Source organism: Branchiostoma floridae, chromosome 15, assembly GCF_000003815.2.
Source record: "Branchiostoma floridae strain S238N-H82 chromosome 15, Bfl_VNyyK, whole genome shotgun sequence".
Lineage (NCBI taxonomy): Eukaryota > Metazoa > Chordata > Leptocardii > Amphioxiformes > Branchiostomatidae > Branchiostoma > Branchiostoma floridae.
Genome location: NC_049993.1, coordinates 17,245,293 through 17,272,519, shown reverse-complemented (window position 1 = coordinate 17,272,519; position 27,227 = coordinate 17,245,293). Strand labels below are relative to the sequence as shown.

At 42.6% G+C, this 27,227-nt stretch overlaps 1 protein-coding gene across 1 annotated transcript in view; it reads right to left on the bottom strand.

Annotated features, from left to right (window-relative positions):
* LOC118431579 overlaps positions 1-27,227 on the bottom strand; it is a 35,232-nt gene that overhangs the window by 6,451 nt on the left and 1,554 nt on the right. Inside the window, exons 5-35 of the mRNA XM_035842821.1 lie at positions 25,804-25,949; positions 25,112-25,396; positions 24,468-24,714; positions 23,844-24,059; positions 23,368-23,461; positions 22,901-23,021; positions 19,235-19,377; positions 18,303-18,439; positions 17,465-17,734; positions 16,792-17,080; positions 15,883-16,012; positions 15,029-15,286; positions 14,455-14,664; positions 13,942-14,116; positions 13,426-13,577; positions 12,840-12,959; positions 9,915-10,110; positions 9,411-9,605; positions 8,509-8,666; positions 8,008-8,186; positions 7,545-7,674; positions 6,449-6,668; positions 5,521-5,614; positions 5,257-5,338; positions 3,723-3,915; positions 3,038-3,214; positions 2,471-2,672; positions 2,179-2,258; positions 1,741-1,848; positions 874-1,021; positions 66-208 (exon numbers count right to left, since the gene is read on the bottom strand). Of these exons, the coding sequence (XP_035698714.1) occupies positions 66-208; positions 874-1,021; positions 1,741-1,848; positions 2,179-2,258; positions 2,471-2,672; positions 3,038-3,214; positions 3,723-3,915; positions 5,257-5,338; positions 5,521-5,614; positions 6,449-6,668; positions 7,545-7,674; positions 8,008-8,186; positions 8,509-8,666; positions 9,411-9,605; positions 9,915-10,110; positions 12,840-12,959; positions 13,426-13,577; positions 13,942-14,116; positions 14,455-14,664; positions 15,029-15,286; positions 15,883-16,012; positions 16,792-17,080; positions 17,465-17,734; positions 18,303-18,439; positions 19,235-19,377; positions 22,901-23,021; positions 23,368-23,461; positions 23,844-24,059; positions 24,468-24,714; positions 25,112-25,396; positions 25,804-25,949 (5,298 nt within the window). The remainder of the gene's footprint in view (positions 1-65; positions 209-873; positions 1,022-1,740; positions 1,849-2,178; positions 2,259-2,470; positions 2,673-3,037; positions 3,215-3,722; positions 3,916-5,256; positions 5,339-5,520; positions 5,615-6,448; positions 6,669-7,544; positions 7,675-8,007; positions 8,187-8,508; positions 8,667-9,410; positions 9,606-9,914; positions 10,111-12,839; positions 12,960-13,425; positions 13,578-13,941; positions 14,117-14,454; positions 14,665-15,028; positions 15,287-15,882; positions 16,013-16,791; positions 17,081-17,464; positions 17,735-18,302; positions 18,440-19,234; positions 19,378-22,900; positions 23,022-23,367; positions 23,462-23,843; positions 24,060-24,467; positions 24,715-25,111; positions 25,397-25,803; positions 25,950-27,227) is intronic.

Below are 27,227 nucleotides of genomic sequence, written 5' to 3'. Positions count from 1 at the left end.
TTTGCATATTTCGAAATTTGCAGAACTCTTTAAAGGATCTCACTCTATTCAGAAGACATATTTACCTGGTTCCCAGAACACCACTCTTGGCAACTCATCTCTCAGAAGTGCTGAGTCATTGAAATGCGCAGTGACTGTTAACGGGGCATCGACCTCGTCACCTCCAATGGACGCCAGGAAGAACGACTGGCCGTATGCTTTTCGAACTCTGTTCAACAAACATTTAAAAATTAATCAGATCTTTCTATTTCATGGCATTATCAGAGCAGGTGTGAACACATCCTTTGTACTACACAACATCAAAAGTGCAAAGACGCCTATCCTTGGTGTTGGTGCTGAACATCTTCCAAACATACACACACACACACACACACACACACACACACACACACACAGACACACACACACAACCATCCACACACAGACCTGTCTTTGGTGCTGAACACCATCTACACATAGGTAAAGCACCTGAACACCATTAACACTCACACACATACATACCTGTCCTTGGTGCTGAACAGCATCTACACACAGGAAAACACACCTGTCCCTTATCCTGAACATAATCCACACTCACAAACATACATACCTGTCCTTGGTGCTGAACACCATCCACACACACACACACACACACACACACACACACACACACACACACACACACACACACACACATACATACACACACACACACAGGCAAAACGCTTGTCCCTAATAATTATACGTAGCTTTCTTTGCTTGATGACATGCTGATATGCATGATCACAATTTTTGATGACTTCACCTGAATAAGTCCACCCTCTCTTTCCAGATGTGCTGACATGCAATATGCAACTACATTACCTCTCAACAACAGCACACCACAAATCCTACCTGTTTTTGAGGAATCTGTCTGTCTGGTGCATGGTGAAGGCAGGGTTGGAGATGTAAGGTTTACCGGAAGTGTACCTCATAGTGACGTCACGGTCAGTCAGGACACCAGCTGCGACAGCTCCAGGCTTAAACACACCGGTGTCTTGGTCTGAAACAAAACAGTTTAATGAATATGATGAGTATGGGAGCAAAGATATCATGCATTCACAGCTTTGACTCAAACTTTTCAACAAAGGCAAATGAAATGTGACAAAAACATATAGTTTCTGCTACTTTTTCTCTTTGTACAGTCTGAGACACCCTGCTGCAGGATATTGTCGGAGTACAGAAAGCATGTATGGAAAATACAAAAGGTAAGATCTATAGGTTTCAGAGGACTATGAAAATTATCCTTGTCATTGACAACAAAGTAGGACGTAACTGCATGTTTGAATATGTGGCAAAATTCTATCAATGAACATCATTCACAAAGACACAACGTTAACACACCTGTCCTTGCTGCTGAACACCATCCACACACAGGTAAACACACCTGTCCCTGGTGCTGAACACGTTTCACCATCCACACACAGGTAAACACGCCTGTCCCTTGTGTTGAACACCATCCACACACAGGTAAACACACCTGTCCCTGGTGCTGAACACCATCCACACACAGGTAAACACACCTGTCCTTGGTGCTGAACACCATCCACACACAGGTAAACACACCTGTCCTTGGTGCTGAACACAATCCACACACAGGTAAACACACCTGTCTTTTGTGCTGAACACCATCCACACACAGGTAAACACACCTGTTCCTGGTGCGTACACCATCTGCACACAGCTGAGCAAACAACTGATTTTGCATCAATAAAATCTTACCTTGAGATTTTGCTATGATGATGGACGCATTCACGGATCCATCCCCATGTGCCAGCTCTATGCCTTCAGACGATCCATTCCTGAAAGTTAGCAGCTTGTCCTGGGGTCCTAAAGTGTCACATAGCGATAGTTAGAACATGTAGACGGGGAGTAAATTCCTTTGTTGTTGTACTAATGTGTATGTATATTCTATGCCTATGTTTTGTTTGGAAGAAAAAGCATGCAACGTATTGTGGACAATTTGAGACAAAGTACTCTGTCATTTACACAATCACAAGTAGATTGAAGTTTATGATATTTGTCTAAGGATGCAGATTTTGCATCTGCCTTTTGTATCACGAGCATGAGACCCAATGCCAATTCATGTCAAATTATGTATGGGAAATTGTTAACTTTAAAAATGGTGTTTTTAGTCAAAAAGAGTCTTTCGGTACTTACTCAGTATGGTTCGTTTCTTTACAGTAATGTCTGCACACTTGTGACCAGCATGGCAAGCAGTCAGTCTTGTAAACAACGTCCTGAAAAGGGACACAAATAGCAGTGACTTATAGCCTCATCTATTGTCTATTTGACACCATAGTACATGCAGAGGCAAAAGTTTTCATAATCATAGGAAAATGCTGAATTAGAAGTAACCAAATGTGATACAGGGTAACAATTTTCAAGGCGCCAATGCTACTATAATCATAAAGAAGAAACAAAGAAACAAAAAAGCAAGCAGATCTTTTACCTGCCAGGCTCCATCTGGAACATATGATGTGTCTTGACACTCGGCGCATCTGCACGACTGCGCAGGTCCGAAATGTTGACCTTTGACCTGCCAAAGGACAGTTCGCCCTCCAGCACCTGCACCCAGCCCGACTCGTTATACCCGACCTGTGTCTGTGGGATGATGTCACTAGAGCTGTCCTCTGAGGTGCCCACACTGAACACTGCAAAAAAATATTCAATCAAACTTTTTAGCTATCGTCATGTTGAATTTGACAGTAAAGTAAATATGCGAGATGTAACAAAAAGCAAAAAGAGTCAAGATGATGTAGATGTCATACGCATGTTGATTTTTACCAATGACAAAGCTATAAAGAATTTTGTACATTATGTCAAGTGAATTTTCGTAAATGTAATCAATGGATGCTTTAACTCACTGTTAAAGAGAAGAAATTTGGATAAGAGATGTTTAAAGATGACAAGATGAAAAACTTAGTACCGGTAAGTCTTTCAAAGATTCTACATGAGGTCTGGGCATAAGTAAGTACTACTCATACTTACTCGCGCCCAGACCAAGACAAAAACTTACTATAATTGTTGACAGAGTCGTCCTCCACTCTTGTCCAGGAGATGTCAATCTTCTCCTGGTCTCCACACAGATCCACGTCCATGCCTCTCAGTGTGGAACTTTTCTCCACTGTCTGTTCACAGGATGTGGTCGTGTTGCTGCTGCTGGTGTCCGGTGGGTCGAGTAGTACCGTTACTCCTGTACAAAGTGGGGATACAGTCCGTTAGGTATTTATCTTGGCGTCAATGAAAAGTACTGACAGAGGTTGTTGTGTGTGTGCGTGCGTGTGTGTGTGTGTGTGACTGTGAATGTGTGACTGTACACGCACATGAGCATGCATGGGAGCAGAAATGCAAGAAATGGCTTAGGATGGCAAGGAACTTAATTTGTGGTCTATGTCTGAGGATGGGCACTTGACCAAAGGAAAGTTTAAGTGAGCAGTTAACCAGGTATCACAGTGACTGTGACAATATTTAGCATCATTTGCAACAATCCAATTCTTAAGAAACTGTCATGAAAATAGTTTCAAACTACAGCTATGTTTATATATAGATAAATGACCTAATAAAATTACCTTTCAAACATAATGAATGTGAAAACTAGTTTGCTACTATCAGACTGAGTATGACACAAGGTTTTCGAAACTTATGACACACCACTGTAAAAAACCAAACCTAACGTACAGTAATTGACAACCAATACTGACCACTTGTAGTTTTCTCGCTGACCAGACCAGCACCGTTGACCAGTCTCACAGTGACGTAATACGTCTGCTTGTTGCTGAGTTTTCCCTCTAACTTGTCGCTGTAGACTAAGTTTTGATCCGGACCAACCGATGTGAAGTTTTGGATGTCCGTTTCTCCAGGGCTTGTTCCAACTGCCCATTGGCACTCCACTACCTGTGAGAATTGTAATACAAAATACATCTTTATTGATATCTGAATATAATGGAGTGTTTGACACCTGATAGAACACAAATGGAAAGTTCTAAGAAAGTTTGCTCCCTTGTAATAAAAAGAAATCCCATAAAACAAATTCACTGCCTGACGCCAGGTTGTCAAGAAAAATGTATGACATAATCAATACCTTGTTGGAACAACCAAAGTCAGATACTCAGTTCTACACCCAGGTGAAGTGAGGATAATCTTGTAAAGTACCTTTCTCAAGGGTAAAACGGCACATGCCAGGAGATTACAACCAAAGATCTCTGGTTTCTGGGCCTAACACCCAGGGTAGTACCCATTTGCCACCAATGCCACCATTTGGCAGAGTAAAAATTATAAGTTATACCTAGACTAAGTGTGCCAAACTGGCAAATTTCTTTCATCACTAGGACGGTATGGTATAGGCCAGATATGGTACAATAAGGTACAAATATTTATGATAAAATAAATTGCACAACAATTGCACAAGGTACAAAGCATGGCATCTACTGATACATAACAGTTCTATAAGACTAATCTACTTAATACAAGGGTGCATGTGATGAAAATGGTCTTTTATAATCATTGGAGGGATTTCTAGCGATGAATATTGTACACTGTACTGTACCTCGCTCTCCTTGTGGTATCCTTCCCAGTACACAGCGATGGAGCTGTTGTCCCCCTGGTAGCGGGTGGACTCGTCACGTGACCAGGACAGATCCACGTGGTATGGTATAGTATGGTATGGCACTGGTTTCATGAAGACTTGTTAAGTATGATATGGTACGGTAAGGTACAAATGTTATCTTACCTCGCTTCCCTTGTCATACCCCTCCCAGTAAACAGCGATGGAGCTGTTGTCCCCCTGGTAGCTAGTTTGCCTTTAGTAAGTATGATATAGTATAGCCATAGTATGGTATGGTGTGCTTTCATGTAGACTAGTATAGTATCATATTGCATGGTAAGGTATGAAATTTGACCTTACCTCACTCTCCTTGTCGTACCCCTCCCAGTACACAGCGATGGAGCTGTTGTCCCCCTGGTACAGTATGGTATGCGATATATGGTATATGGTGTGGTTTCATGCACATGCATGTAGACCAGTATAGTACGATATGGTAATGTAATGTATACATTTGATCTTACCTCACTCTCCTTGTCGTAGCCCTCCCAGTACACAGCGATGGAGCTGTTGTCCCCCTGGTAGCGGGTGGGCTCGTCACGTGACCAGGACAGATCCACGTGGTAATATTGGCATGGTGTGGTGTGGTTTCATGAAGACTTGTTAAGTACGGTAAGGTACAAATGTTATCTTACCTCGCTCTCCTTGTCGTACCCCTCCCAGTACACAGCGATGGAGCTGTTGTCCCCCTGGTAGCGGGTGGGCTCGTCACGTGACCAGGACAGATCCACGTGGTATGGTATGGTGTGGTATGGTGTGGTTTCATGAAGACTTGTTAAGTATGATATGGTACGGTAAGGTGTACATTTGATCTTACCTCGCTTTCCTTGTCGTAGCCCTCCCAGTACACAGCGATGGAGCTGTTGTCCCCCTGGTAGCGGGTGGGCTCGTCACGTGACCAGGACAGATCCACGTGGAACAGGTTCTCTATGACCGGTGACGTCACGTCTACGTAGATCCCGTTGGACGACGCGATGGCCGCTCTGCCAGAGCCTGGAGATCACAGAAAGAAATATCAGAGGGTAAGGTACAGTTTCTATATTTTTTTCTTGTTTTTAGTTAGAATCTTTGGTCGATAGGAGACTGTCAACATATCTGCAATCTGTCGACATATAATGTGATCTTTTAAATGACAACTGCACGGCTGCTGAAAGGTTCTCTATGACCGGTGACGTCTCGTCTATGTAGATCCCGTTGGACGACGCAATGGCCGCTCTGCCAGAGCCTGGTGATCACAGAAATATCACGGGGGTAAGACAGCTTCTATAGTTCTTTTTCCTGTTTTCTTTTGGTGAGAATTTGTTGTTGATAGCAAAATGTATGGACATATGTGCACCGTCCTATTGTATTATGTGATGTTTTCAATGGCAACTGTGTGGTTTTGCAATGCGCCAGCTTGACATAATGGATCTGCCAAAGGAGTTTCCACTTTCCAGGTAAGTTACTAAGTTACTTGTCACTAACATAGCTCCTAAACTGGCATTTGTTCAATAAACATGCAAAACGTACAGGTTTTCATCTTTGTGTATCTTGTTTTTAGCATTCTCTTGTCGATAGCAAAATGTCTGAAGAAATGTCCTATTATACCATCCTTTAAATGGCAACTGTGTACCAGCTGGACATAACACTGAACACAGGTAGGTTTGCTCTCCCAAAAGAGTTTTCAGATTATGATTAATATAATTGTACTTTTCATTAACATAGCTAATGAACGGACATTGTTAACAGGTGAAGTTTTAAGCATTTACTTAATATTTGAAGTATCAAGGCTGCACTGTTAAGGCTGGAATGCTTGATAAAAACATAGCATCATTGGACCAAAGTTACCTGCAACAGCTCTGACGGTGAGGTAGTACACAGCCTGTACGGAAGTGTTTGAGTCTTGTACAGTTGATATAGATGTGTTGGAGTCTTGTACAGACAACACAGGAGACAGGTCCAGTCCCGTGAGGAGGACCTGATGTACGTACGTCTCGTCTGCGTCACAGTCAGGATCACAGCCGAGCACATCACATCGTGCTGAGCACGGGATACATGGCTTAGCAACCTGGTGGGGAGACACCCAAGCTTGGCGTTACACAATGTGATAACGCTAACGAACAACACAAAGCATGTTGCATTACAGCATTACCACTCAACTGTTGATACCAATCGACGCCAAGATGTCAGAGTTCATTGCTTTGAAACCTCTCTTGGTTGACGTGGGAATTCCTGTAAGGAGATCACGAATGTGCTTTGCAGTACACTTATTAAGATTAGACATCCCGGTAAACAATTCTCAAAGACAAATCAATGGTTGCGTTGCGAAGATTACATCCGAGTGACATCCATCACTCTTCTTCAATGTCATTGGAATGTCTTTCTCTAGTGACTTGAATACGGGATACATGGTTTAGCAACCTACGTGGAAACGAGACAACATTTGAGAGTTTAATAAAAGTCTGTAAAAATACTGTAATTAGTATACATTGCACAAAATGCAAAAGCAGTTTTAAAAGTCACACTTTCATACCAATTAGCTTTAAAATTTACATATTACTACTACTAACTTAAAGAAAGATTATACTGCTTACTTAGTACTTAGTAGTAGTAAAAGTAGTAGTATCCAGTATTAAGATATCGCCCTATTAGTGTGTAACGAATTGTACCCATGGAAACTGATATTTTGTTATTTGTTATTGGGTGGGCAGACTACTTACTCTTTGCAGCCAGGGGCTGAATTGCGAGGAGCTTACAATAGGCGGGGCTAAATCGCAAGGGTCTGGAGCGAGCAGCCATTCAGCGCCACACTGGTGACCTCAATACGATATTGTATAGTTTGAAAACCTCTTAGTTCATATACAAGCCAACTGTAAGACGATCACAAATGTGTTGTAGTTTTTATTCAATGTTATTCTAAAAAGCAGGAATGCATTTAATTTACCTCTCTGAATGGCGCAACGTCATCCAGCAGTTTAGCGGAACCAACCCCGGCCTCGAACCTCACCACAGCGTGGTCACCATTCCTGAATGGCTGGCCGTGCAAACACAGGCTGGTGGAGTCAGGCGGGAGACTGGGAACAGATCAAGGTTCGATGAGTATAGAGTATAAAGGACCTGTTTCTTCCAGATCACTTCAGTGTCACTGACAAAAGATAGTGAATTCTATCCGAAACGTCTGACCGTTTCCAAAACCATATATCCAGTTGCTTGAGTAGCTACTTTTTGTTGTATCTTATTACCTGGATGTCTAACCTACATCGAAGTAAAGCCAATAATTTAATAATAATACAAGATTGGTCACTTTTGGCACCGTTTAAACTCTGGTATTCTGAAAATGTGCCAGTGAAAAACCTTCCCTTTGTTCGTATTACATGTCAATGTATCAGGAACGTAATGATATATACCTGACAGAACGGAAATAGGCAGTTGTCGTTGGTGGTTCAAACGGGTCCACCAACTCAGGAATCCTGTCGTGCTTGTTCCAGGCGCTGAGAATCAACTTTGCCTGTTGGCTCAGGGTGGGGATTCCGGTCAGGACCGCCTTAAACTGGCCGTCAATGTACAACCGTACGGATCTGTCCACCTGGGGGTATGCAAAAGATAAAAACTTTTGTTAGCTAAAGGCAAATGACAGTGACGCCTTTAGTCCTGATTGCACAGAAGCAGTCAGCTCAAAGCTGCTGATTGATTAGTTGCAAGCCACTTAGATCTTACGAGGCATTCATATAATGCCTAGCTCTTAATCTTACCTGGAATTCCCAGAACCCCATTCTTTCTAATTAGTGGAAACAGCTAAGAACTTCACGAATTGTGTACGTGTGTGTGTGAGTGTGCACGCGCATGCATGTGCGAGTGTCTGTGTGTATGTTTTATGTTTACATGCTCTCAGAAAACTGTTGACCAACCTTGGTAGCAAAGATCTTCTCCTCCATGAACTGTAAGGTGTACTTGTGCCAGGCAGCTGACGGGTCGAAGTCCAACTTCACAGTTTCTCCCTGTTCTGATTCTGTCCCGTTCGCAAACCGACACCACAGCCCGGCGTAGCTGGGGCTGTCAGAAGTTTCTGAAAAATAGTAGACAACCATGGATTTGAATGTTTAGAATTGCCAAATGTTTTGAGTGATTTTCACCATAGAAGGTTTTATGACATGTTCTATAGTTAGGGGATGTCCTAAAACTACATGGAGACGCACTGTTAGTGTTAGTAAGCTAAAGACCCAGCGGCCATTGGGATCCCCTGGAATGCTGCTCAGCCCCTAGCATAGAACAGTCTGAGCCCCCAGTGGAGGAAACTTATCACAGCCTTATGTCCCACATCATCCTCCTACGCCCGGTCCCCAATAGCACTAGCCTATTGGGGCCCTGCTATCTAGATGCCTACCAGCGATTACTATGATTGTCGCCACAAACCAGCTCTCAACCAATCAGAGAATAGGCTTTTCTTGGGCTTTTTGTTTTCGAAAGTTGTCTCGCAAAGGACGGTAGGAAGCTATCAGCCAATCATGTTACGGCTTACATAGCTCCATCCTCCTACGCCCGATCCCCAACAGCTGATTGCCCATATAAGGGTAAGCTCATAATATTCATAAGAAGGGCTGTTAGTAACTCATCTGAGTGCACATGATAGCAGAGGTGAACACAAGGAGTTTCGACACGACTGTGGTCTCTCTGCGTAGGAGAATGGTCCCACATGAGATGAAGAGGATAAGTAAAGTAATGCGTTGGCCTTCACTCACCAGGTGATTACATTGTAAATGTCATAATTTGACACAACCTACGATATTTAGTTCAGAAGATTGTATGCTACCTGAATGAATCTGTAGTCCACAGGAAGCGTACGGAAAGCTGTTTGAGTTGGGTTCCGTCCCGGAGGTTCCTCCTTCTGCATCCTCCTCCTCGATGGTCCATTCTGGTGGGGACTCAGTCGCGCTCGCCGGCTCTTCAGTATTGGTTTGAGGTTCACTTGTGGGGCTGGGGCTGGTGCAGGTGCAGTTACAGTTGCCTGCAAGAAAGGAGAATTGTATATTTAGAAAATGTGACAGCTAAATGATCTGATTACTTCATCCAGGGTAACTTAAGTTTGTATATTTATTAATTAGTAAATGGAGAAACCACACGTAGAGAAGCAAGGGGCAGCTTTGGCACTTAGACAGGTAGGAATATTTGCAATTGCAGTCATTTCAATGTCCATCTTAGACATATACATTGTATCTATAAGCATGGACAAAAGTATAAGAGGAACACCCTTTGTTGAAGATTTGTATCAAACGTAGTCTTCTAGTCTGTAACATTATCATGATTGTATATCCACCTGTAACATTAGCAGCTGTAATGTTAGCAGTGTCTCCTATCTGGCAACAGCTGCAGTTTTCGTTGCTGCCGGGGAAAAGTTCTTCTTCTTGTTCAAGGCTCATTTCGATGTGATCTCCGACCACGCCTTCCAGTCCATCCCAGAACACAACACTGGTGACCGCCTGAAGCTCGCCACTGGCAGCGATGATGTCCATCTGCAGAAATTATCAGTAGCATCATGAGACAAGAAATCCGGAAATTTCACAGTAATTGTTTTTCTAATGAGTAAGACTCTGCAATACTACAGATATGAGCAATGTTTTGATCTCCACTTTTGACAAAGCTAGTACATGTCCTTTACATACAACTCAAAATAAGCATACCAAAGGAATCAATGTATACAGATGCCTCTCGATTCCCTGTTATATTGTGTGAAAGTGATCTTGCTCATCTTGCTTAATGAAAAATTGAGCTACTCTTCCTTTGTTTTTTGTTAGAGAAGAAAGATGCTATGTACAGCGCTACTAGTTCTATTCGACAGGTATAATGCACGGTGGACCATGGCTTAAAGTTCCATCCAGTTGGGTGAGCAACAACAGCCGGGATTCAAATGGTTGGTCCAAAGATTAGGTACATGTACATCTATTCTCTGTGATCAGAACGTTACTGTTTTGATGAGAAGAAAGTGTTTGACTTCTAACCTCGTATAGAGCTGCCATAGACACAAGCAGATGTCTCATGTACAAATGTGCACGCTCATGTACAAACGTAACAAATGTTATCCAAGAGGCCATGAAACACCACATCCCGAGAAGAGAACTCAAGACCTTTGATGGAAAACCTGAGTGGTACAATGGCGCGTGTGAGAGAGCCCTACAGAAGAAAATAAAATCTTGGCACCAGTACAAAGCTAACGAAACCCAAGAGACACGAACCAGATACAACAAGGCCAGAAATGACTACACCTATGCCACCAGAAAAGCAAGAAAAGCCCACAAAAAGAGGGTCAAGGCAAAAATGACCACAGGACTTAAAAATGGAAGCAAAAGCTGGTGGTGGACGGCAAAGAGGCTGATGGGGCAAGGTGGAAAATGTGATATTCCCTTACTGACTTCTGGCAACCAAACTTACATACATCCTGAGGAAAAAGCTGAGTGCTTTGCTAGCATATTTGCCGACAAATCCACCATAACACAAGAAGAAAATGAGAAAGAAGTCCCTCTGGCAACGACCAGAACTACATCCACTCTAGAGAAAGTAACCTTCTGCCCGGATCAAGTGCGCGAAGAGTTGTCTACGCTAGACACCAACAAGGCTACTGGTCCAGACTCCATACCCGCCAGAGTTCTGAAACAAGCTGCACCTGAGCTAGCCGGGCCTCTAGCCAGACTCTTCCAGCTTCTGATAGACAATCACCACATGCCAAAACAATGGAAAATCGCTAATGTTATTCCAGTCCACAAAAAGAACAACAAACAAGATCCAAACAACTATAGACCTATATCCCTGCTGAGCATAATCAGCAAGGTAATGGAAGCTCTCATAAACAAAGCTCTATGGACACACATCAGTAAGTACAGACTCATAAGCAACAACCAATTTGGATTTAGGGCAGGTCACTCGACAACAGATGCGCTGACCTTTGTAAGCCAACTTTTACATGACACCAAGGACAGACGGCAAGAGAGCAGATTGATCTGCCTGGATATAAGCAGGGCTTTTGACCGAGTGTGGCATAGGGGGCTCATCGCTAAACTAAGCGCCATCGGTGTCAAAGGAAGCTTACTAAAATGGATTGAGGACTACCTGTCAAATAGAGAGCTAAAAGTAGTAATCAGTGGGAAAACGTCCACCTCCAAAGTCATCAACGCTGGAGTTCCCCAAGGCTCCATCCTAGGACCTCTCCTGTTCCTCATCTTCATAGACGACATCACCGAAAAGATAAGAAACACTGCCATGCTATATGCTGACGACACGTCTCTTATGAACATCATAAGGAACAGACAAGAAAGAACCCTTGCCGCCCAATCACTCAACACAGACCTCATGGGGATCCAGAATTGGGCAAAAGACTGGAATGTTCTCTTTGGGGCAACAAAATGCAAAAGCATGATAGTGAGTAACTTGAAGGATGTCAAAGAAAACCACCCTGATCTCACCTTTATGGATACAATCCTCACCGAGGTGGAAGAAGCAGACCTGCTGGGACTTACAATAAGGAGAAATCTGACCTGGTCACACCACATAGACAAAATGTCAACTGATGCTGGAAGACGACTTGGCCTGCTAAGAAGAGTCTCCCCATACCTAAGTCCTAAACAGAGAGCTACTATCTACAAGAGCATGGTTCGATCCTCGATGGAGTACGCCTCTACTGTGTGGATGGGTGCATGTGCAACATCCCTTAGCTCGCTAGATGCCATTCAAAGAAGAGCAACAAAGTTAATCAACTTACCTCAAGACGCATTGGACAGTGTCCAGATCCAGCCTCTAGAACAGCGGAGAAATGTTGGGGCCCTCTCACTTCTACACAGAATGTATCACCAAGACGCACCAACACTACTGAACAACCTTCTACCCGAGTCCTACGTACACCGCCGAGAAACACGTCTGTCAACATCCCAACACAGTGCAGCCCTAGAACCTGTCAAGTCAACCTCCTCCTGGCACAAAAGAACTTTTCTCCCAGCCACAGTTAAGTTATGGAACTGCCTCCCACAAGACATTGTAACTATCAGAGACTTGAGGAACTTCAAATGGAAAGTTAATGCCCACCTCACCGAAACTCGCCAGCGTGATGTATTGTAAAATGTCAGCACAGCTGTTAATGATGAGGTGTGGACACAGCATAGATAAAAAAAAAAAAAATAAAGATTTCCCGCTATACTGCATAAGATAAGACATTAATCTCTTGTTGTAAGTGTTTGTGCTACAGTTTCCTCACCTCGTACTGCCCTGTTGTGCTGCCGTCCACTTCTGTAGAGTAGGCTCCTGACATCATCCTCTCGTACTCAATATCACGGGTCAGGCGGACAGACAAGCCCTCATCTTCATCAAAAGATAGCTGACAAGACACAAAAACTGTCAAAACATAAAGTTAAAAGTTGCCCATACATATGAGCAGCCCATCTCCATTTTTGTAGCCCCTGGGCCACACATTTGTGGAAGCAACTACAGCAGGGGCCGGCTGGTATAGTGATGTGTGTTTAACTCCCATACTCTTCCTCATTAGTGCTCAGTGCTAATCAAAGAGAAAGCAGCTTGTACCATTTTTAAAGTCTTTGGTATGACAGGTGGTTGGTTAAAATGGTTGGTTAACAGGTGGTTGGTTATCAGGTGGTTGGTTCTCAGGTGGTTGGTTAACGGGCAGTTGGTTAACAGGTGGTTGGTTATCAGGTGGTTGGTTATCAGGTGGTTGGTTAACAGGTGGTTGGTTCTCAGGTGGTTGGTTAACGGGCAGTTGGTTACCGGGCTGAAGAAATTTAAAAATTGAATCATGACATTTGAAACACTTTGAGTTAATGGCATACCTGCTCTGGGTGAAACAGAATCCGTCTCTCCCCCGACACTCCCCACAGTCCAGTCGTCTGTAACGCAGACCAGCTGTCGTGCATTTCGTCCATAGGATAGCTCGTCTTGGGGCAGGGGTCACCAACAGGGTTAGGATGGTGTATAATCACACCTGTAAAACAAAAAAAAACAAAATTGGTCAATAATTGGTCACTGATTCATCAAGGAGCTTTATTTCAAACATAAGATAGACTCTTCTTATATTCAGCAGATGCTTAAACCTTCATCAAGAAGACGCAGCCTCACGCGTCTTTTACATGTGGCTGGATTGGAAGGAAGTCTTTAACACCCAGAGGCTGTACTAATTGAATGTAAGGAGTTCTGACTAATCTAGAACACACTAATATATTGTAATACCATTTTAAATGGTCATTTCAGACAAATGTGGTAAAGATCTGTTACACCGACTGTACAGACACAGAATGATATAGAAATGTAATATGTTTTGGGGACAGTCAATGATTTAACTTTATGACCTTTCATTTCCGACAAGGAGCTCTGGTGCGTGGCGTCGGTTTGGAAGTTGACCCCGTCCATGACGTCACCAGCCACAGGGTCGCGCAGGTCCAGCAGGATGGAAGGGGTGGTGGACTCCGTCACCAGGTCAGCTCGGTTGATGGCCCGGAAGGTCACGTAGTATGGCGTGTCAGGCTGGAATGGGGAAAAGGGTAAAGCCTGCATGCGATTTTCTGTGTAAAGCAACATTAGTTCACACAAGACAAGTCCTTTGGCTCCTTGGTGCTCAATAACCATTTAAATTCATTTTAATTATCATTTACAAAAGTACAAAATGTGATGATAGCTCTATCCAATGTATCACAGATTACAATCACCGATTTCATAAAAACTGGCTTTTTTTTATCTGCATCTATTCATTCGGATTCATCAGTTACTTCAACATAAAAGGCAAAATGAGTCTAAAAAGAGGTAAACAAAACAATAATTCTCATAATCTACGCCATACAAAAAGTAATAAAGACTGTAGCTACCTTCAGATCAATGTCAACAAACATGTATGAAGACTCGTTGGCGGAGACAGGCACAAAGTCGACTTTAACGGTGCGTTGCTCATTGCCGCGTGATTGGCAGTCACCCCCCGACAGCAGGGAGACCTCAAACTGGGCGATGCCGCTTGTGTTGTCATGGTAACCCTCCCAAAATACTTCCATCCGGTCTGTCATGGCTGCGTACATGACGTTCTGGTGAAAAAAGGGCATCTGTCACTTAAGTATTTTTCTTACTGAGATTACAAATTAAGGAGAAAGTTAAGGTTAATCAACCAACTCAACTTAATTTATAAGAGACGCATCATTTAAAGGTACTAAAAAACAATGTACTGACTCACAGCACTTCTTTGACAAGTTTGCTTTGTGCAAGGCCACAGAGACCAATTCTGGGCATTGACCTAATGCTCACTGTAGCAGCATCTCTTTTTTCTAAGTCAGAAACAAGTGTCTTATAGGCAAGCTCAACTAACTGACTTATCAAAGCTGTAGGCGTAGCAAAATGACTATCAAAAGCTTTGGCATTCGTTATCGTCTATTGCTCTGCTTCATAATTTACCATATCTCCTGGTGCTCCTACAAACACATGTCCTTCCACCGGAGGGCTGGTATCAATGGTGACGTCAGCCAGGGCCATGGCGCACTGCGCAGCCTCATCCGTTGCCACGACAACGACGTGATAGGTGTGTCCATGCTGGAGCTCCAGACCCTGGTACTGAACCATGGTGTTCCTGCCCACTTTGGTGAGGGGGTAGATGTCAAACAGGTGGGCGTGCTCCTCACTGACTCCGGCGTATCCGTCTTCATCAAAGTTTTGCTGGAAAGTGGCAAAATTGCAAACATGAAAAGATTGAAAATTAATGGATGGGCAGACCCATCTTAACATCAATAACAAGCGTTTACATCTGATTTCAAAGACTCCAGCATACCAATCTTCGTCGAAGTTTTGCTGGAAAGTGGCAAAATTGCAAAAATGAATAGCTAGGAAAGATCAGGATGAGAAAATTTGCTCCATAAGGTTTTTACAAATGATGTCATATTTACCATGCTGGTTGGCTGAAACTATAAAATTTACCCGCCAACAAGGTTTAACCATTCAAACAAGACTAACTTCATAGTCATGTACACAAACATCCCCCAAAAGAACTTTAGGAAGCCAAAACATGCAAAACTGTAAAACAATAATTATTAATACATTGAAAGAGATTTTACCATGAGAATTTATCTGTGTTGAACGACACTGAATCAAAGAAAACTAAACTTTATCAACCAACACATTGTGACTTAGTAATACCCATTAATGTAACCCGTCAGCCTTGTTCACAGAATGGAGCCGTCTGCTAAGTAATACCATAATAGTGCTACTAATAAAAGGAGATAAAATTTATTTAATAGATCAGTCTAAATAATTACCAGATCTAGACAGTTCAGCTCCTCCAGTTTGGTCCGGTTGGTTGTGATTCCCCACTGGTAGAGGAGGATCGGCATGGTGAACTCAAAATCACTCCAGGCCACCGTGATGTTTGCTTCAGAGGAGATGTATCTGTGGGTAACAAAAAACTAATACTGAACTGCAGCTATGCAAAAAATACTGAACAATAGATTCCAAAATCAATAGCATAAACATCTGTGGTACATGTGAGCACAAAGTGTGTCATGTACACATGTATTCCAAAATGTTTTTTTGTTTAATACATGATGTCAAGCACAGATTAAGGTAGCAAGACTCCAAGTAATATATGTTAAGTTAGGGTAACACTTTACATAGTCTGAACTTTGTACTCATAAGAAACTGCTTATGAATGATGCAACAGAAAACTTTTCATCGAGGTCAGGAGGGAAGAGGTAAGGGTCAGACAAAATCTAACATTCAAGACTATGACAGATTACAATGATTTGACTGCAACCATTATACTATACTCGTAAGTTAAGGTAAAACACATGATATAGAAATGTTTAAGAAAAGTTGATAATGAAACGTTTAAGATAAAGAACATTCCTTACCTTCTGAACGGACTCTAGCCACACATTGAAACTGTAAGCTGTTGTAAGCTATTTGTGACCACGCATTGTACATACCATCTTAGCGATTTAACATATCTGTTTTAAGATAGTATTGTTGTTGATTTTAAGAATACAAATCTCGTCATCAGTGCGTTTAGATGTAAAGCTGTAATGTGCCTAAGCCAATAGATTTTAACTGTAAAAGTATGCAATTCAGCCTGTGGCTGCGATATACACAGGCGATATTTTTTTGTACTTTTTGCCTGATCATGTTGATCAAATAAAACCATTCATTCAAAGAAGATGGTTTTCCCTTACCTTGGTATTTGTACCTCTCCATGAGATATGATGTCCCCACCGAATCCCACCCGGATGCCGTTTGACGTCACTTCCGTCGCAGATGACGCGAGACTGACAGCTCTGACCGTGACGTAGTAAATGCCTGTTCTCGGGATGAGCTGAAGGTGTTCAAACGTGACGGTCTTGTTCTTCCCGACGTTGATGAACGGGCGGATGTTGGTGCGGGTACTCGGGTACCGTCGGTCCGTCCCTACCGCGACTTCGTAATGGTCTACGATTTGGTGGTCTCCAGGCTCAACGGTTTCGCCTTGTAATAGAAAATAAATCTTATCATTATAGTACACTTAATTTCATCAAACAGCGTATTACATCACCATACTTTGGAGAATGGTATCTTTCGAAATTTGTGTAACATCTAAATTGTAGACAATACGTTTTACTTTGAATATTATCTTATAGACATGTAATAACTATACAATGTAGCTCAATACAGATTTTGAGACTACTTTAATTTATAGAATATGAATGTTTACTGTCGACAGATTGATCCTGATTAAAGGAGCATATGCTAGTAGCTAAGAAGGCTGACAAGATCCTAAAAAATTCTGTCACAACAAACACATTCCTGTCTTGTGCAGTTGGTACATACTTTACTAGTAAACTCACAGTTTTACTGGTTAAGCAATCTTACCATTAATGGCAGCAGCATCCCCAAGACCGTAATCCTTTCCAAAGCTGTCCCAGTTAGCCGACAGTGACGTCACAGATTGTTGATGGGACAGGTCGAACCCGATGATGGGGCCGTCCCTGACTACCCCGGGAACGAGAGGCTCCAGCCTGACTGTGACGCCATCAGACCTGGTGGAGTAGCTGTAGCCCAGCTGGTTGGTTGCCCTGACAACGGTGTAGTACGTTTCACCATCACGGAGGTCAAACTCGTCCGATGTGGCACTGTCAGTGCCTGAATATAGATTGATAAAAAATATTACCTTCTCCAAATCTCATTTGTAGTTCGCTACCATTGAATGTTAAATGCAACCAAGGCAAAACAATTGTTTAAGAACTTCAACAGATATTAGCAAGACAGCTGAAAGTAACAAAGTAAATAATATTAGATATGAAGTAAAACTGAAGTGAAGGCCAATAACAGTTCTCACTGTAAAACAATAACTGTTGCACAAGTGCTCATGCCAACGGGTGCCTGTGTTCCTTCTCAGAGCTCTACTATCAAAGCCATCGACACAGGCTGCCATCTCCAATGTGCATGAGCTCTGTCTTGCTCCAGTTGATTCTGAGCCTCAGCTATCTTAATTGGTCCTCATCATAGACCATAAGGGTATCTTGAAGTTGCTCCAGATCATCAGGAAGCAGGATAGTGTCATCAACATACTCAATCAAATTTAGCATTACTTTTACAAAGTAAGTTTATTATTCTATTGTGCCTAATGGGGTGTTTGAAGCAAATACTGTTAATGAGATGCACGCATTTCTGTAAATTCATTCGGCAAAAGTAGTTGAGAAAGTCAGACCTGGATCCAGCTCGGTGAGAGGCCAGATCTCCATCCCGTCCAGCCTGACCACTGACCACTCCGTCCGGACGGGAGGGCAGGGGTCACCGCTGAAGTCCCAGTGTGCGCTCATCTCCTCGTTATGGCTCTGGTAGTCTCTGTTTTTAGAACAGACAGCTCTTTAAAGTTAAGAAAGAAAAAATTTGTGGTCTCTTTTAAGCTGGTGTGTTACGCCGAAGGGCGGTTATACCGGCTATATAATATACAGATACAAACTCAGACGACTCTCTTCGATTAGCTCACACTGTAATTTGTTAAAGTTCATAATCCTTTACTTTCTTGAAGATGGGGTCCAAAGTATGATAAATTAACAGTAGTTGAACTTCCATCGACTTGAAGATCATGTATGGTTGGATACCTTTCACGATGAGGTGTGGCAAACTGTATCGTAATGGCATCAGAGTATCATCCATGTATGATGTAACTGAAGCTTTGTTCATCTTTGCACAACTTGCAGAGGCGAGTCCATCATTTTACCTGACAAAGTTCCACCACATGTGGTAGGTCTACACTACCAAAAATGATTTTTTTCTTATTTTGCTTGCCCCATGGACAATTCTTGTATGAAGACAAATATTCTTGTATGAAGAAAATGTAGAATAAAATTCAAGCAAAACGAGAAACTACAAAAATTTTTCTAGACAGTTAAGCAAAATCTTCTTATTTTTTCTTATAATGCAAGAAAAAAATTCTAGAAATTCTTGTTTTTTTCTAACCGGATTCAACTCTTAAGAAATACAAGAATTTTTTTCTTCCTGGAAGATAAATTTTCTGTGAGGAAGCAAAACAAGACAAACAAGAAAAAGCACTTTTGGTAGTGTATTGAACAGCTATCAATATGCAAATAGACACACCGCTCTGTTGGACCATATGCTGAGCAAAGAACATCTTACATGTCGCCATTGTGATCCCCATCGTTGACAATGAGCGGTGTGAGGGGAGGTAACCCGGCACTGATCTTACTGATGTAGACTCCGTTAGACACAGCCACACTGGACAGGCCTGCAGCGTTGTGTCCTCTCACTGTCACAAACACCTGCAGTGGTAAACAATAGAAGATGCATACATATAATGCAAAAATAGGCAAATATATCAAGGACTGCTTTGCGATTAGACAGAATACTGAAGCTGATGATTTAGCCTACTTCATTATGATACTATATAAATGAATTATGTTAGCCCTTATTGTTATGTCAACTAGGATGTTAAGCCTATACCTGGTTTTCTTCCAACATACCAGAGGAATCGACCATCATCGACGGTTACTGTCTCTATCGCAAGGATCGGGAAACCAGAAGGGGCGGAGGAGTCGCTGTCTACATCAAAACAAGTATAAAGGCAACTCCCGTCAACATCTCGACACCGGATGACATCGAATGTATGTGGATACAGCTCGAACCACATTGGACTCCAAGAGCCATCCCGAGACTCTTTTTGGGAGCACTTTATCATCCTCCATGGGCTAACGAGCCTCACCTGCAAACCACAACTAATCAATACCTGATCAACTCCTTGGATGAAATCCGCCGAAAACATCCACACGCAGGTATCATACTGTGCGGCGATTTCAACAAGCTTCCACTGAATCCCCTGCTGACCAGTCACCCCGAGTTGAAACAGGTAGTGTCAATGACCACCCGCGCCGACAGTGTGCTGGATCTAATCATTACAAATGTTCACAACCAATATCAGACACCGACTACCATAGCTCCCCTCGGAGCAAGTGATCACAACTGTGTGATTTGGAAACCCCAAATCCATCAAAACCACTGCGAGCCCTCCAGAACCATGCACCGCCTGGTAACACAGGAGAGAAAGGACGCTCTAGGGCTGTGCATGGCGATCACGGACTGGTCCAGTGTGTACAACGCAAGCACAGTGGAGGACAAGGTTACCACCTTTTACGACATCATTCAAACCATGCTCGACACCTGCATACCTTTCAGGAGGAAGAAGACTAGAAACGTCGACAAGTACTGGATGACCGACACAATCAAATCGGCACTCCAAAAAAGACAAACAGCCTACCTGAAGTATGGCAAAACAGAGCGCTGGAAGAAACTCCGGAACCTTGTACAGACTCTTATCAGGAAGCAAAAACGATGTTACTACAACAGATGCATAGGATTGCTGAAAAAGCAAAATCCCCGGGACTGGTGGAACTTTGTAAACAACGAACTAGGCCGCACTCAGAGATCAAAACGAAAGGTCACTCTCACCAACATCCCAGAGAAACAAGTAGCAGATCACCTTAACAACTTCTTCGGGGAGGCAATGTCAGACAGCAACACTTTTGCTCTGTTCCCACTCCCACCAACTGATGACACCTACGATCTCTGCAGCATAGGCCAAGTAAAGACATTACTAAAAAATCTAAACCCAAGACAAGCCTGTGGTCCCGATGGTGTACCAAACTGGGTTCTAAGCCAGTTCTGTGAGGATCTTAGTCCGGTCATCTGTCATCTGATGAACACGTCCTACAACACGGGCATCATGCCGTCTGCGTGGAAAATAGCCAACATCTGCCCTGTACCTAAAACAACACACCCTTCGTGCAAGAAAGACTGGCGGCCGATCTCTCTGATCTCTACACTGGGAAAGGTGCAGGAACGTCTCGTGCTAAACAAACTGTTCCCCATAATGAAACCTTGGATCAAGGATCAGTTTGCATATATGCCCAAGTCGTCAACCACCGCTGCACTGCTGAAGGCATACCAGTCCTGGTTCACTAGTCTTGACAACAAACAGACATCAGTGGTGCGCGTGTTACTTGCAGATATGTCAAAGGCGTTTGACAAAGTAGACCATGGGATTCTTCTACAGCACCTTGCTACACGCGGTATCCCTGTTCAAATGTTGACTTGGATCAACAGTTATCTGTCTGGCAGGAAACAGCGTGTCGCCGCTAACGGGGAATTCAGCAGCTGGCATGACGTCACTTCCGGTGTACCCCAGGGGGGAGTCTTGTCACCTTACCTATTCCTGGTGTATATGTCTTCTCAACTGTCAAACACGAAACGACCACCAACATCGGTTATGCTGATGACATTGGACTGTCTCGATGCATCCCCTGTATCACTGCTGAATCCGACACCACTATGCAGGAAGAAGCTACCCACCTGGACTCATGGGCAACACAAAACAACATGACCATGAATGGCGACAAATCGTACGAGCTCAGGATATGTTTCGCCAGAATACCACCTGACCTCCCTCCACTTACTCTGGGAGGAAAGGAGGTAGCAGTCGTTACATGTGCACCTTACCTCGGTTTCAAGATTAGCTCCAACCTCAAGTATGACAGCCACATATCCCACGTGACGAGAAAGGGCTCTCAACGCTTGCACTTCCTCCGTCTTCTTGCCAAAGGTGGTATGCCTGCTGAGGATTTAACAACAGTGTACACAACCCTCATCAGACCGGTACTGGAATATGCAAACGTTGTGTACGTTGGGTGTACCATCTCACAGTCAAACACCCTCGAGGCCGTACAGAAAAGAGCCATGAAGATCATCCACAGAAACAGTGATGCCTCCTGCACGACTACCCTCCTGCCAACTCTCCAGTCCAGGCGCGAAGACGCAGCAGTGACACTTCTCAACCAGATGCGCGCCAGTGACCATCCACTACACTACATGGTTACAGGAAACCGGCAACAGCGGACGGGACGTACACTGAGGAACTGTAACGAGCTCACACTACCGACCTGTCGCACTGAAAGACTTAGAAAGTCATTTTTATACAAGGCAACAGCTCTGTACAACAAGACTGTATAGACTTTCATTTCAGTGACAAGTAACTTTGTTTCTCTGTAAACGCTGACCTGTATCATATGAAACTTTGCTGACTTGTATCATATGAAACTTTATTTTAAAATGAATCCTTAGGATGATACTTTTAGAATGACACTCCAGGGCTAACATTAGCCAACTATGTAATTTGGTTTAAAATTTCAGTTTTTTGTTTGAAACTGCGAAAACCAAAATAAAGTTCTTATATCTTATATCTACCTCTATTTTGTACTTTATGTTTTCAGTAATAGCTGTTGCCATACTTTGTACCATGTACAATTGTCGTACAATAAAGTTCTTCTTCTATATTATACTTAAAGTTTGCTAGTGAGTTAGAGACAGAGAGAACAGTAAAGATGAAAGATGAAAGATGGATAGCGTGACATATATCATACTTTGCTAGTGAGTGAGAGACAGACAGAAAGAGGGACTCCAAGAAAGAAAGGGGAGGGAGAAAGAGAGACAGATTGACGTAGAGAGAGAGAGAGACAGACAGACAGAAAGAGACAGACAGATATAGATAGATTAGAGAGATATCATATTGGGACACTGAGATGTCATTGTATTAATTTCAAGTTAATGTCACTGGTCATCAAATAATATTTCCTTTCAAGACATTGCAGTGTCTTCAAGGTTAGATTATCATGGAAAAAAGAGCTTTCATTTACATGTAGGTTGAGGCATTATAACAGTGACATTTTCTGTTTTACTGCCTATATAGTGCTTTGAAGAGGGGTATCACAAAGAGTGCAAAAACATCACAATTACCTGTCTGATGTCGGACAGATCCAGGTTCTTAACGACAAAGAAGCGAGTGTCAGGATGGGGAACCTGGTGGAAGCTGTGCAGGTCTGCTGCTCCTGGCACAGTTCCTACAGCTACTTCGTACCTGAAATAGATCAGCCATTTTTTGCATTAAATACATGAAAGTGTGTGAATATGAGTGTCTTTGACTTGGTCTGGATCATCCTATCCAAATTACCTGTATCACCCATGGCATCTTCAATTGAAATTTTGTCTGCAATGTTTGACATTTATTCATTTATTTATTGGTTTGGCTGTTCAGCATGCACAACCAGGGCGCAGCCTGTGGCTATTAGGGCCAGCCTATTTTTGACATGCTAGTACTTACATTTGTACACAAAGTACACTGTACAGTGGCTGTGTACAGTGCATTGCACAATCATATTGTTAATTTTAAATGAATGATTGTTGATATAAAAAGAAATTTCCACCTGATGATCGGTGTCTCTGGGTCCATGAATGGTTGCCAGGCAACAGTGACTTGACTGACAGAAGCCTGACACCTGGCATCCATCTCCTGGCAGTCTGAAACAATCAGAAAACATCTCTATAATTATGTCTTTGCAATGGGCAGTATTCACAGTTTGTGTAATTCCTCATTAATTTTAGGGATACAGGTATTAGCTCCCCTGTTGTATACAGGATGTAGTTTTTTTCAATATGCAGAATCTGGCTGCTTGGATTTCCAGCTAATATCATTTTCTGAAAAGAAGCTAGTGATACCTTACTAACCAACCAATCAATCAATCAATAAGTAAATCAGTCAATCAATCAATTGGTCTATTGATAAAGCAGCAATATTTAAGAAAGAATCTCTACAATAAAAATCTTGATCAAACATTCATGATTGAATTATGATAATTTAGCATTCTAATATTAGGTACATGTAATTGCATAGTAAAATTACCTTCTTCATTGTCACACTTTCCTCTACCATCTGCATCATCCCCCTCTAAGTCAGCATGGTAGATACTGTCCAGCTCCACCACAGTCCCAGGAACAGGTGGGGTGTCATCAACAACGATCGCCTCTGAGTAGGCTGATGTTTTCCCTCCCACTGCATTATACGCGATCACTGTGGCATAGTAGCTTTCCTGGTGACGCAAAAACTGTCCAGCAAATCCTAGGATTTCAAACAATACAATAATTATTACATTTTTGCACATGAGGTAGATAATAGAAATCTGACATTAAGGACTACAGCACGTCCCTCCTAAGAGCTTTTACTGCAAAGGCCTGAACCAATAGTTCACAAGTAGTAAAGAAAAAGTAACTCATCATCAACCCTCATGCATCCCCTTCTCTCTGATTTGCATTGTTTTCAGGTCAAATGCTGGTGTCCCTTTCTTTGCAAATATCTCTTTCCTGTTGTATAATGTAAAATTGTCTTAAAGTTTCTACTCTGGCCTATCTACAGTAATTCCATACATTTGCATCCTTTCTTTCTTAGAAGGATAATTAATGCTAATCATGACTACATCCCTCATGGCAAATGCTACGGATACCATATTGAAGGCAACGGAAGGTACACCTTTGGCCTTGAACCTGTCCGCTTTCCCCGACACCCTCGTGAATGGGAATATGGAGTCATCTCCCTCCTCCGTGCCGACCCCGAACAGGAAGTGGTGGATGTGGCTCTCCTCGTCCCGGAAGCCGTGCCAGGTGCAGGATAATTCGTCTGTGCCGGGGATGTGACGTGGGCAGATGACGTCACCAGCCTCCGGCGTGGTCGAGTCTACCGTCAGACTTGGGGAAAGGGCAACAGTGCGCAGGCCGACCTGAAATGGTTTTAAAAATATCATCATACACCTACATATGTACCTACATATAAGGGAAGAAAAACAAAGGTTTGGCCTCAATGGCACTTTCCATTCTATTTGGTTGGTATGTCAAGTTTGATTATACCACTTAAAGCACATAAGAAAAACCCTCATTAGCACTACATGTAAGGTCAGCTGATGCCATGATGTGCACATGCCTGCTGGTGTGTTGCATAATATGGTTAGTCATCTAGAGCTGCTAAATACTTCCATCCGTCCGTCCATCCATCCATCCATCCATCCATCCATCCCTCCATCCATCCATCCCTCCATCCATCCATCCATCCATTTGCCGCCTCTGTCCTTAAAGCAGATTGTAATCTACATCTATTAATGATAATGAAAAAAATCTTACGGAGTTGATTGCCGTAAGGCTGAGGATGTTGGGCCGCCCCTGTGTCGATGGATGCACCCGACCATTTGGCACCGATGTCCTCTGGCTCGTCACAGTCCGGTTATACACGTCATGGCTGCCTGGGAACGTTCCGTACGCAAACGAAGCGAACACCACGTCACTCTCCTCCTCCCTGTAGCCCCATTCCGCCGTGATGTAGTCTGCTGACAGCTGGTACCGCGACATGTCAGGCCCGAAGGTGAACTCTTCATCTTCAGACGTGACACCGAAGCCGAGGAAGTCGATCTGTGAGTTGAGTTTATTGAATATGAGTTTATTGAGATCAGCCCTTTAGCTCAGATTGGGCTAATCTTCTAGGGCTCATGCAAATAAGAAGTTATACATTCTGACAAATACAGGAACAGATACAATAACATCCACTCAAAACAGATCAGACTTAGATACAAAATATTACATATTACATTATGTTTAAAATCATGAGTGAGGTTAGAGGGTTATGTACACTAAAACCATTATGATCCAAAAAATTGGTCTATCATCCTCCTAAACAATCGTGTTTTGAAGACAATCTTGAAATCTCTGCGTATACATAGAAGATTCCACAGTTTAACTGATCTGTAATTAAATGTCCTCCTCCCGCTGTTGTTCCTTGTGATTGGTAATCTAATATAATCATACAATCCTCCACACACCTGTGGAGGCGTGACGTCTACAGTGAAGCCGTCTGACGATGACTCTAGGATGTCCCCAGCGCCGGTGATTGCCCGGACTGTTGTGTAGTAGAGCTGTCCAGGACGAAGGGGCAGCAGGGCTTGGGCGTGGCCTTCTCCCCCGATTCCTGTGGAGATTTTAGAGTACCACAAACATCAGTTTACCTGTCTTGTGTTAGATGGTCAAGAACCTGTTTTTCTTTGGTTTACGAACAGGGAAACACAGGACAATATAGACATTAGAAAAGGAAAAATACATACAGACATCCGCAAATAATTTCATCAGGTTGGTAATTGGAAAGTTGTGACGTTGGATATGAGTATTACCTTCAAGTTGGTTGTGTTTACAAGAACTTTATACATACAGACAGTATACAGAAATACCATTGTCAAACTAAACTTAAGGTATCTCGGTTGGCTAAATTGGCATTTTGACCTTCCACTATTTTCTTATTAATGAATTAAGAAAGAATGGAGCCGTAACGAATGTTGGTAGATGGGCATTAAAGAATTCTAAATCTGACTTTTTGGGGCCAAATTGATGACGTCATCATTTTTATTGCCTCTGATATTATTTTTTTCTATGACAAAATACAGCACTTTGGTACATACCACTGTAATGAAACTTCGTTTTTCGTTGCATAATGATAAAAGCTACAAAGCCACGGTTGCGCAAACTGATATCTACTAACGATCTGTTGTAATTAGAAAATGTTTGTTTTCATCTAATTAAAAAAAATTAATTCTTAATAACCACAGATCGTTAGTAAATATCAGTTTGCGCAACCGTGACTTTGTAGCTTTTATCATTATGCAACGAAAAACGAAGTTTCATTACAGTGGTATGTACCAAAGTGCTGTATTTTGTCATAGAAAAAAATAATATCAGAGGCAATAAAAATGATGACGTCATCAATTTGGCCCCCACAAAATCAGATTTAGAATTCTTTAATGCCCATCTATCAACATTCGTTACGGCTCCATTCTTTCTTAATTCATTAATAACAAAATAGTGGAAGGTCAAAATGCCAATTTAGCCAACCGAGATACCTTAAGCATGAATCAGATAATGATTCCCATATTCCACAATAGCAGAATGCTTTCTAAATCTTGACAAACCTTATCTGTCTTCTCCTCCATAGTTATGCAGGTCACACATGCAAAATGACAGTCCTTGGTCTTAAATTCATAATGTTCTATCCTCTAAAAGCAAAGAGACAATCATCGCTGCCATCAACAAAAAAGGTGACAGTGATATCAAACCAGTTTAGCTCACTGAAGAGCATTAATCGTCCACTAAGTAATGACAGCCATGACTTGAATTCCTCCAGGTGGAAAACGGAAAAGAGGCAGACCCAAAAACACATGGAGGAGGACTTTCACTGAGGATCTGAAAAGAGCTGGCA